The 12,290-nt window shown below is 43.8% G+C and overlaps 1 protein-coding gene across 1 annotated transcript in view; it reads right to left on the reverse strand.

Moving 5' to 3' along the window:
• LOC112069787 (IQ motif and SEC7 domain-containing protein 1-like) overlaps positions 1-10,509 on the reverse strand; it is a 57,319-nt gene extending 46,810 nt beyond the window's left edge. Inside the window, 6 exon segments of the mRNA XM_070438695.1 lie at positions 2,867-3,208; positions 3,574-3,729; positions 4,603-4,717; positions 5,173-5,248; positions 5,342-5,794; positions 10,126-10,509. Of these exon segments, the coding sequence (XP_070294796.1) occupies positions 2,867-3,208; positions 3,574-3,729; positions 4,603-4,717; positions 5,173-5,248; positions 5,342-5,794; positions 10,126-10,503 (1,520 nt within the window). The 5' untranslated portion in view covers positions 10,504-10,509.
• Between the last annotated feature and the right edge of the window lie 1,781 nt (positions 10,510-12,290).

Below are 12,290 nucleotides of genomic sequence, written 5' to 3' on the forward strand. Positions count from 1 at the left end.
GGGAGAGACACAGGGGAGGAGAGACACAGAGGGGAGAGACACAGAGAGGGAGAGACACAGAGAGGGAGAGACCACAGAGAGGAGAGACAGGAGGGGAGAGAACGAGAGGGGAGAGACACAAGAAGAGAAGGAGGAGACACAGAGAGGGAGAGAACAACAGAGAGGGAGAGACACAGAGAGGGAGAGACACAAAGAGGGAGAATTATTATAAAATATATACCACTTACAGGTAGACTCAGCGATATGACATTAGATGCAAAAAGTAAACAGCATAGTGTGGGTCAAGTTCCACAACAACTAAGAGCTTTGAAGAGTGATGCTCAACGTCTCCCGCTGTATCGGTCCTGGGCGCTGTACCGCATTGTAAGAGCGTGAAGCGAACTCGTGTACATGCACAGATACTGTGTGTGACTGTTGCGAGAGCAAAGTCTGACATCTCGCACATCGTAATATCTGTGTAGCGCTGCATGTGGCAATATCATTTCAGTCTACCTCTAAGAGGTTAACAGACACTTTTATTCAAAGTGACTTAAAGTGTAACTGACGGTATTTTAGCATCATTAAATCTTATTAAAATCTGCTCATATAAGAATATGACACCATTTTTTTTTCTTTTTACATTTTCTGCCAAGCGGGCAGAAGAATATTAAACTTTTTTTCTAACATGCGAACACTTACAGTACACATGTTCACGTTTTCATAAATTCATAGAATGTTTACAGAATGACATAGAGTAAGGCATTTGTGAAAATTCTATAGAAGTATAGAGCGGGAAAGCAGCCGTGCGTTTAGACAATTAATAGACACTGCAGTAAATAKAAACGATTAAAAACATCTGTCTCGTCCAGAACCGGAGTCTATGCAGACCGGTGCGCCATAGCCAATCAGAGGTACAGTAGGACTATATGCAAGTAAGCAATTTGCCACAAGGACCTACCATCCTTCACTTTGAACTGGACTGTGTTTACAGGAAGTAGGGCCTGCCATCCTTCACTTTGAACTGGACTGTGTTTACAGGAAGTAGGGGCCTGCCATCCTTCACTTTGAACTGGACTGTGTTACAGGAAGTAGGGCCTGCCATCCTTCACTTTGAACTGGACTGTGTGTTTACAGGAAGTAAGTAGCAACAGTGACTTTAGATCAAGTTCCTCTTAGATTTGGGAACTTCACAGACCTACTGATCAAACAACCATGAAAAAGGTAGGCTCTCTCTCCCTCAGTTGTACACATCAACAAAATAAACAACTAATGCCAAGAGCAAGATGAGCTTAAAAATCTAATGAGCAAACATTAAATAACCCTCTCAAATTTTTTCAGCTAGTTGGCAGTCAAAATTGTGCTGATAAATGATGGAAATGTAGCCCTGCTCGTCCTTCTGCAGCTTGCCTGCCAATGCATGTTTGTCCAACCCACGTTTTGACAACTGAATGGGAACTTGCCTGCCCGCCCATTTGATTGGTGCCAAATACATTTGATTGACAACTAAGGAGATATACAAACTGTGGATAAGCCGTTTAAGTTCAGCTAGCTAGCTAGCTAGCTAGCAAAGCGATTTACGTTTCTATCCAAATGACACCTGCATCTCAGTTGTAGCCACCGAAAAAACATTTAAACTCAAACATATTTTCCTTTTTTTTAACTGCATGGATCACCACCGGTTGAATACAGCCATTACTGTATGGTGCACTGATGGCTAAATCAATGGCAGTTTCCTTCCTCTCCGGCAAACTAGATAGGAAGGACACCTGTCACTGTTAGTGACTTGGTGTATTTTCCTTTTTTTTTTTTTTTTTTTTTTAGAGGTGATCAAGCCTATATTGCGGAAAGATTGTTGATTTCATCAATGTAATGTCTGCATCATTTCCAATCCACCCATGATCTCTTTTTGGGTAAATACATATATCCATATACTTACACGTACATCTTTATTAATTTATTTTATCCACCTTATTTAACCAGGTAGGCAAGTTGAGAACAAGTTCTCACTTTACAACTGCGACCTGGCAAGATAAAGCAAAGCAGTTCGACACATACAACAACACAGGTTACACATGGAGTAAAACAAACAATACAGTCAATAATACTGTAGAAAAATACGTCTATATACAATGTGAGCAAATGAGGTGAATAAGGAGGTAAAGGCAATAAATAGGCCATGGTGCGAAGTAAATGCAATATAGCAAGTAAAACACTGGAAGGTAGATTTGACAGTAGATGAGTGTGAAAGTAGAAATACTGGAGTGCAAAAGAGCAAAATAAATAAATAAATACAGTAGGGGAAGTAGGTAGTTGTTTGGGCTATATGGATGGGCTACACAACACACAAACACACACACACAAACACACCACACAAACACGACACACAAACACACCAGTTTCATATCCTGTTTTGAAAAAGCAAGTCCTGTTTCAATTAACCAAAAAATGTTGTTTTAGCACAAATGTTACAGCTTTACTTTTTAACTTTATGAAAATTAGCTACAATCTCAAAGCAGAATACTATGTGAATTTAAATATAAATTGTTACATCAAAATAAAGCCTATTACTTTATATTTTTTACGGGGTAATTGAATTGCGCTTCAATTATCTACTGCTGAGGCAAAACCGACATACACAAGCGGTGGACAACAGCCTAACCCCAGTAGTGTTGACCAACCCAACCACTGCTATGGAGTTGGTTGTCACAAGTGACAGACGTTGTTTTGATGGCTCATTACTCCATGTTGGAATAGACGAGACTTTTAAGGATATACTGGAAAATAACACATGAGTAAACAGTTGGGTGTTAACCAACCCCGGTCTCTCTACTTGTTGAACAGAATTGAGGTCCGCATGCAATGCTGTCTAACTTACACTGATTAGAACAGATTGAGTCCGATGCGTACTCGTCGGTCTCTGCACACGTCGTTGTTAAAGGGGGCTATCAGCTGTCCGCTCTCTCTCTGTATAGGTCTGTTTCCCGAGAGGTGGAGGGGCTCCCGGAGGCTGTCGCGTGACGAGGACCCGGAGAGGTTAGCAGTTGATGGTGTCGTTAGAGTTGGTGAGGTGGAGTTGAGTGAGTCGTTGTCTCCGTCCAGAACAGCAGACCTGCTCCAAGCGCCACCAGGGGGCAGTGTGGTGGATGAGGAGGAAGACAGAGGGGTGAGGGTTTCCCCGCGGGACTGGGAGGACGAAGAGGAGTGTCGGGGTACGGTGCACACAGTGGGTCTGGGCGGGTGGGAAACAGCACACACACCACACACAGGGCACACACACACACACCACACACACACACAACACAACACACACAACACAACCACACACACACACACACACACACACATCCACCATCTGTAGGGGAAGGCGGCCAATCAAGCGACCTCATGGAGTCTGGATCTGATGTGAATCAAGCAGATCATGTGGTAGGATCTCCTGAACCTAGGAGCAAGCATGCATGCCACACGCGATGGCGTAGTGTTATTGCGGAGACTGCTTAGAAAGGGTAGCTATACAAGCGCTAAACATAACATCCCAAAGCACAGCGGGAAGTACCCCATGTAACAGCAACTCGTTCATCCGACCCTACCCGTCACACTCCGCTGCAGCCTATTTTTGTCGCCTCCCAGGCTCGCCGACGCTTCATCCGGTGCTGCTGCCGAATCACGAATGCACGGCCGCCGAGCCGCATGCTGCGTTGGCACTGACTCGAGGGCGGCATGAGCGCGCCCTCAGAAATAGAGTAGTCCAACCTGCGGTCGAACATTACAGATTTAAATACGGTTCTATGTATTGAAAGTGGGAGCCACTCTCACACCAATCAACATGTAACATTTCATTACAACCCCGGGGGATCCGAGATGCATGGCGCTTAATTAAGAGACTGCTTAATCCTAAGAGTTAACCAAGAAAAACACCCCTCCGTGTCTCCAAACCAAGCGTGGTATGCGTTCCCATTGAAAGCTGCCATCAGGCGAGCCCGCAAATTGAGAGAACCACACACTGCCAAAGCCTGGGTGCAGTGGCCGAGACTGGACAAATATCAGCCCACCAGCTAGCACCTCCACCCAGGCTTAAGTCCAAGCACCGACGAGGTCTGGTATTTAAGCAGAGTCTTCTGTAGACAAGGCCGCTGCTCCAGTGTAAGTCCGTCAAGAGGATGAGCAGCGCACTTCCAAGATTAGCACCCCCACCTCTGCCCCCCCCACAGCCCAACCACACCCTCAACACACATATCTGGCAGAAGCCTGTCTTTAGGAAGCCACTTGCACGCTAGACTGTGCGCGCCGCAGTATGCGCGCACGATACTCCGCCTAGGCTTGTACCGCTTGCCAAGTGCGGCAGTAAAGGCCAGACATCACGGAGGAGAACCAGTCTTATGTTGTCTGGAGTCTTTGACGAGAAATTATTAGGACCTTCCTCTGGACACGTTCTGGTTCAGTACCCGGATACCGATGGTCTCTAACTGAAAATGGACAGGAGAGAGCGTTGCGGCGCTCAATTAGAGTGATTTGTACTGGCCGAGTACGCACTAAAACCTCTGTGAGGCGCCTGTATGATCTGGACGTCAGAGCACGCGGGCGCGATAACTGAAGGCGACGAGCTGAGCAGGAGCTATGCCATACCACAGCGGGAGGCGTATGGGAGTCTTCGACGAGGGTCGGGTGTGGTAGGGCAGGTGGGAGGGAATGGCTGAGGGGGGGGGCGGGTGAGGGAGGACAGTACGAGTCTGGCTTGGGCCTGGGGTGGTGTGGGGACAGACAATTATTTTGCAGTGCATCCCCAGTCATAAGCCGGATGCTACGCGACTGGGCGAATGACTTGCAGCCCCTGTAGAACACCTTCTTAAGTATCTCGAGAACCCATGCCCAAAATCTTTTCAGCTCTCCTTGACGCGCGCCAGAGCGCCCGTTGGGTTGCGGGGTGGGGGTTTAGGGATTGGGTTTTGTCGTGCCTCTTCACGACTGTTCTATGGTGTGCTTGACGACCATGTAGTTTTGTTGCTGTGATTGTGACACCAGAGGGAGACTTTGAAGCTCTCAACCGCCTGCCTCCACTACAGCTCCCAGGTCGCTATCACGGATGATGGGGGCGTCCGCCCTACAGGTCCTCATGTTCCTGTAGTCCTCAATCGTATCTCCCCATTGTCCTTAGAATCAATGGTTGAGGGATCCTGAGGTTCGTTGTCCTCGTACCACATAGGCCGATTGTGTTTAATCGTGCCTGTGAGGCACCTCCCTCCCCTGGCTCTGTCTCGTAGAACCAGTCGGCCTATAGAGCCACGGTCCGAACGGTCACTCATATCAACACAGAGCTGTCTGCGACGATGGGGATCGATGGTCAGCAGGGGTCAGGTGAGATGGCCCCTCTCAGGCTGTAGTCTCTACACTCTGTACAGGGGGTGCTGCGTCGGCTGTTACTGCTGCCCCCTCCCTCTGTGTCCCGGCTGTCTTCGCGCCCCCCCACCCCAACGCCACCTACTCCAGGGCTCCAGTATTCTGTGTCGGTGCTGCTAGGGCCGCGGTCCAGGGACAAGGGCGAGGATGGGTCATCAATGTAGAGTGTCACGTCGCTGTAGGATGTGGCTATGCTGTCCTCGTGCATGCTCTGTCTTTCTCCTCCTCTTCCTCTTCCTCCGCCCCTCTGTCTGTCTCCCTCCCTCGGTCTCCAAACACACTCTCCAAAGTCGTCCGCCACTACCCCTGTCTCGCCTCCGTCGCCTTCCTCCTCCTCTTCCTCCTCCTCCTCTTCCTCCTGAAGGTCTTCACCAGACTGACAGGTCAAGACGTCATCGATGGAGTCGGCCAGGGACTTCACCTACAGCACACGCAGGGTGGAGAAATACAGATGTTGAATGTAGTGGTCATAATATAGTAGCTATACCTACAATTGTGTATATAAACAATCCTACAAGAGGTTTTGCAGTGATTTCTAGTTCAAATATGTGAAAAATATGTGTTGGTCTGATGTGTAATGAGGAACAACCTGACGCTTGTACTTGAAGCATTTATGAAACTSTTTCTTTCCGGTTACTGATAGAAATGCACCCATCAGGAAACTGACTGTTAGAACTTCCAAATCKCCATGGWTAGATGATGAATTGATGATTTGAAAAAAAAATGTATGGCTGAGAGGGATGAGGCAAAGGGAATAGCAAATAAGTCTGACCACACAGCAGACTGGCAAAAACATACAGTAAATTGAGAAATCACGTCACTAAACTAAACAAAAAGAAGAAGAAACTATACTATGGAACAAAGATTAAAAAAAAAAGATATATAAATAATGATAGTAAAAAGCTCTGGAGTACCTTTAATGAAATTCTTGTCAAAAACAACAACTGAACTCAGCTCCATCATTCATTGAGACAGAAGACTTGTTCATCACTAAACACTTTGATATTTCCAACCACTTTAAGAACTTTTTGTTGATAAGATTAGCAAATTTAGGCATGACATACAAACAAGAAGCACTACACCTTCGTAATTTATGCATATCACACCAAATAATGAAAGACAAAGCACTGGCGTTTTGAGTTGTACAAAGTTGGTGTGGAGGAGGTGAATTGTTTTTTGCTATCTATAAATTTGGACAAGCCACCTGGCACCGACAACCTGGATGGTAAATCGTTGAGGTTGGTAGCAGAATACATTGCGATTCCTGTTTGCAACATCTTCAATTTAAGCCTAAAAAATGGTGTGTGCCCTCAGGCCTGGAGGGAGGTGAATAGCAAAGCACCCATTAATGGTTCAGAGCCGACCAATTAGCCTGTTACCGGTGCTTAGCAAACTTTTGGAAAAGATTAGTTTTTTTAATGGAAGCCTCTCTAATTCAAATTTGGTTGAGTGTGGTGTACCGCAGGGCAGCCGGCTAGGGCCATTATTGTTTTCTGTGTTTACTAATGACCTTCCACTGACCTTGAATAAAGCCTGTGTGTCTGTGTACGCTGACGAGTCAACCGTAGACACATCGGCTACGACGGTAAAATAAATAACTGAATCGTTTAACGTAGGAGGTCCAGTCAGTTTTAGAAATGGGTAACTACCAAAAGGCTGGTGCTTAAATATCTCAAAACCTAAAAGCATACATTTTTTTCCACAAATCACTAGCCCAACCCTAAATCTAATTTAAATCTAGTATTGAATAATGTGGCGATTGAGACAAGTTGAGAAGACTAAACTGTTGAGTATTACCCTTAGATAGCAAGCTGTCATGGTCAAAACATATAGACTCAATGGTTGCTAAAATGGGAAAGTGGTCCGTCCATGATAAGGCACTGCTTGGCCCTTCAAACAGGCAGGTCCTACAGTTGTTAGTTTTGTCGCACCTGGACTACTGCCCAGTTGGCTGGTCATGGGCGGAAAATAAGGACATGTAATCCAATGTCAGTGACATGTATGTCGATTTCTCCTGGCTCAAAGACACTGACTGTATCACTATTGGTCTTTGTAAGAGGTATTGATGTGTTGAAGGTACCGAACTGTCTGRTCAAGCAGTTGGCACACAGTTCAGACACTCATCTATACAAGACATACAACCAGAGGCCTCTTCACAGTCCCCAGGTCCAGAACAGAGGTGGGGAAACACACAGTATTAAATAGAGTCATGACTACATGGAACTCTCTGCCACCCCAGATAACTCAAGCTAGCAATAAAACCACATAAAATAACACCTTACGGCACGACGGGGACTGTGAAGAGACACAGACATTTTAAAATATGATGTATTGTATTATGTAGTGTATTATGTATTGTGTTATGTAGTGTATTATGCATTGTATTATGTAGTGTATTATGTASTGTATTATGTACTGTATTATGTACTGTATTATGTACTGTATTATGTACTGTATTATGTACTGTATTATGTGTTGTAAAATGTAGTGTTATGTATTTTATGTTTTCTATTTTAGGTGTTTTGTTATTTTTTGGGACCCTCCTGAGTGGCGCAGTGGTTTAAGTGCTTGAGGCGTCACTACAAACACCCTGGTTTGAATCCAGGCTGTATCACAACCAGCCGTGATTGGGAGTCCCATAAGGCAGTGCACAATTGGCCCAGCGTCGTCCGGTTTGGCCGGGGTAGGCCGTCATTGTAAAAAATTATGTGTTCTTAAAAAAAACTTGTTAGGGCTAGGGTCTAGTTTCCTGAATTTCCTTCCTGACTGACGTGCCCAATGTAAACTGCCTGTTACTCAGGCCCAGAAGCCAGGATATGCATATAATGCTATCCAATTGGTAGCATTGGATAGAAATCACTCTGAAGTTTCTAAAACTGTTAAAACAATTTCTGAGACTAGAACATAATTGATATGGCAGGCGAAAACCCGAATAATGTTTTTTTTCTTCAGCTCCCTGGCTCTTATTATGGAAACCTATTGCTGCTTTATATCTCTGTCACCCAAATTACAAGTATTTGGAGTTTTTGTAATTGGACCACATGAAGCAAATCAGTTTTTTGGTGCGCGAGAGGGAAGGCGCGTGGTTACGAATTTTCCTTTCCAATTGAACATAGTACTTCCCGTGTGAAATATTATAGTTTATTTACATATTAGGGTACCTGAGGATTAGATAGAAACATAATTTGACTTGTTTGGACGAAGTTTACCGGAAGCTTTTTGGACTCCTTTGTCTGCATGTTAAACGAATGGATTACTGAAATCAATGGTGCCAACTAAATATACTTTTTGGGATATACAGAAGGCTTTTATCGAACAAAATCAGAACAGCTGATAATCTCATGCATGCCTCAGTGTTGCTTGCCTCGAAGCGAGCATAGTAGTGATTTAGCTCGTCTGGTAGGCTCGTGTCTTTTGGCAACTCCCGGCTGTGCTTCCCTTTGTAGTCTGTAATAGTTTGCAAGCCCTGCCACATCAGACGAGCATCAGAGCCGGTGTAGTATGATTCAATCTTATCCTYTATTGACGCTTTGCCTGTTTGATGGTTCATRGGAGGGCATAGCAGGATTTCTTGTAAGCTTCCGGGTTAGAGTCCCGCACTTTGAAAGTGGCAGTTCTACCCCTTTAGCTCAGTGCGAATGTTGCCTGTAATCCATGGCTTCTGGTTGGGGTATGTACGTACAGTCACTGTGGGGACGACGTCCTCGATGCACTTATTGATAAAGCCAGTGACTAATGTGGTGTATTCCTCAAACGCCATCGGATGAATCCCGGGAACACTATGTAGTGTATTATGTTATGTATTATGTAGTGTATTATGTAGTGTATTATGTAGTACACACATTTTAGTGTATTATGTAGTGTATTATGTATTGTAGCATGTTATGTATTATGTACAGTAGTGTATTATGTATTGTATTATGTAGTGTATTATGTATTGTATTATGTATTGTGTTATGTTATGTATTATGTATTGTATTATCTAGGGTATAATATTTTGTATTATTTAGGGTATTATGAGCAGCCTTGGCAGCAGCTAATTGGGGATTCTAATAAAATACTATTAAATACAGAAAGGTAAGCCACACAAGATGGATAAAGACAGAAAGGTAAGCCACACAGGACGGATAAAGACAGAAAGGTAAGCCACACATGGTGGATAAAGACAGACGGGTAAGAAACACAGGGTGGATAAAGACAGACAGATGAGACAAAGAGAAGTGAGTAGAATGGTAGGATGGTCATTTTCCTGATGAAACATTTGTGTGACTTGCTTCAGCTGTCCAAAATAATTTGTATGATGTCGAAGAAGTTTAGAAGTTAAAATTGCTACTCTTGAAACTGAGGCTAGTTTAGTAGTAGATGTAGTCACTGTATCACAGTAGTTGGATAGATTGAGAATGTGAAAGCAAGTCACATTCATTATTTACAACTAGAAAAGGAACATTCTCTTAAGAGGTTGTTTTTGCTTACTTTAGCTGTCTGGAAGTATATTTTCTGGCAGTGGAAGAAGTTGTAGTGGTACGCTCTGTTACAGACACTCATAGGGCTGGTTTCCAGAACACAGATTTAGCCTACAGTACTCCTGGGCTCAACAGAAAATCTCCACTATTAATATGTGTCTGGGAAACTAGCCCATAGTTTCCTCCCTTTACGGCAAAATAATTAAATCTGACCTAAATATCACTTACCATTAAAATGTTTGACTTCTGACCAAGATAAATGATCTTACTGCAACCCCGTTCCTCTCACCTGTTTGGAGAAGGTCTCATCCAGGTGTGTGTACTCTTCTATGTCCCCCTGGCACAGTGGAGGAGACCCAGCCTCCATCTCTCCATCCACGGGCTGCCCCCTTCCAGGGTGGGGGTACCGCTGTCCCCCCTGCCCCTGGGGCTGGCCCTGTCCCTGGGGATGGCCCTCTCCCTGGGGCTGGCCCTGGCCCTGCCGCTCGTCAAACGAGTACTGCAGTCTCATGTTGGACAGGATGATGCGCCGAGTCATCCGGCTCTCGGAGGCAGAGCTTCTCAGCCGCTCAAAGTTCTTGTTCATGCGGTACTGACGGAACGCCGTCTGGATGGTGCGCGCCGCCCGCCGACTCAGGAAGTAACCGCCATACTTCCTCTCCAGCATCTCCACCTGACAGGAAACAGGAAGTGAAGATGACCAATGAGAAAGTGGAGAGGTCCAATGAGAGAGAGCAAGAGGAAGTGGAGAGGACCAATGAGGGAGAAGGAGGAAGTGGAAAATATCCTTCAGAGAGTGGGAGGAAGTGGAAAGAACTAATTAGAGAGTATGGGGAAGTGGAGAGGACCAATGACAGAGTGGGAGGAAGTGGAGGGGACCAATGAGAGAGCTGGAGATTAGGGGAGCTTTTTAACCCTATTGAAATTAGTCATCGCTATAGCCTCTGTTTTGAAAATATGTTATTTTGTTTCTGTTGGAAAGGACCTGACCCTGGTTCATGTTATGTTTACTAGTTTGTCTTCATTACGTCACACAGAATCAGAATACATAACAATATAGAATACAAAATCAGCCAAGCTGTTTGTACATTACACATGCAATCAGAATTTTATTTTTTAACTAGGCAAGTAAATTAAGAACAAATTCTTATTTTAAATGACAGCCTAGGAACAGTGGGTTAACTGCCTTGTTCAGGGGCAGAACAACAGACTTATTTAAACTTGTCAGCTCTGGGATTCGATCMTGCGACCTTTCGATTACTAGTCCAACGCTCTAACAAACTACCTGTCGCCACATATTGTAGTAAAAAGTATAGACTATAATCAAACTGCATTACAAATGGAGAAAGACTTGTATACATTCTTCTTCTGTGGGTCTGTGGAGAACTCATACTTGTCAGACAGGGCATTGCACCTCCATAATAATAATAATAATAATAATAATAGCAATAATATAATAATAATAGCAATAATAATAATACTAGTATTAATAATAATAATAGCAATAATATAATAATAATAATAATAATACTATTAATAATAATAACAACAATAATAATAATACTAGTATTAATAATAGTAATAATATAATAATAATAACAATAATATTAATAATAATAACAATAATAATAATAATAATATAATAACAACAATAATAACAATGATAATAATAATAATAATAACAATAATAATAATACTAGTATTAATAATAATAATAATAATAACAATGATAATAATAATAATAATAATAATAATAATATAATAACAACAATAATAACAATGATAATAATAATAATAATAACAACAATAATAACACAAATAATATTAACATATCCAATAATATTATAATAGTATAATAATATGCTAACCTTCTTGTCCTGTAGATCTGTGGAGAGCTCATAGCTGTCGGACAGGGCTTTGCAGCGCTTGTTGTCCTCCTCCTCCTGCTTTCGGAGCGCCAGGCTGGCAGGCTGGTGCCGGGTCCTCTGGGCCCAGGCCAGTGAGGCAGGACTGGGGGGGGCCACCGGGGGGCCCTGGGGGTGGTGTTGTGATCGGGGGTCCGGTGGGCCGGGGCCACTGCTGTAGCGGTGATCAGAGCTGCTTTGGTAGGGCCCCTGGCTACAGGTGCTGTCGGAGAAACTGCCTGTGTCGCCACCAGAGAGAATCTGGGGTATATTATAGACCTGGGGTATCATTATAGACTGGGGTATCATTATAGCCTGGGGTATCATTATAAGACCGGGGTTCATTATAGGACCGAAGTATCATTATAGAACCGGGGTATCAATTATAGACCTGGGGTATCATTATAGCTGGGGGTATCAATTATAGACCTGGGTATCATTATAGACTGGGGTATCATTATAGACCTGGGGTATCATTATAGACCTGGGGTATCATTATCCTGGATCATAGGGGTATCATTATCAGACCTGGGTATCATTATAGACCCGA

This window comes from Salvelinus sp. IW2-2015, unplaced genomic scaffold (assembly GCF_002910315.2).
Source record: "Salvelinus sp. IW2-2015 unplaced genomic scaffold, ASM291031v2 Un_scaffold1120, whole genome shotgun sequence".
Lineage (NCBI taxonomy): Eukaryota > Metazoa > Chordata > Actinopteri > Salmoniformes > Salmonidae > Salvelinus > Salvelinus sp. IW2-2015.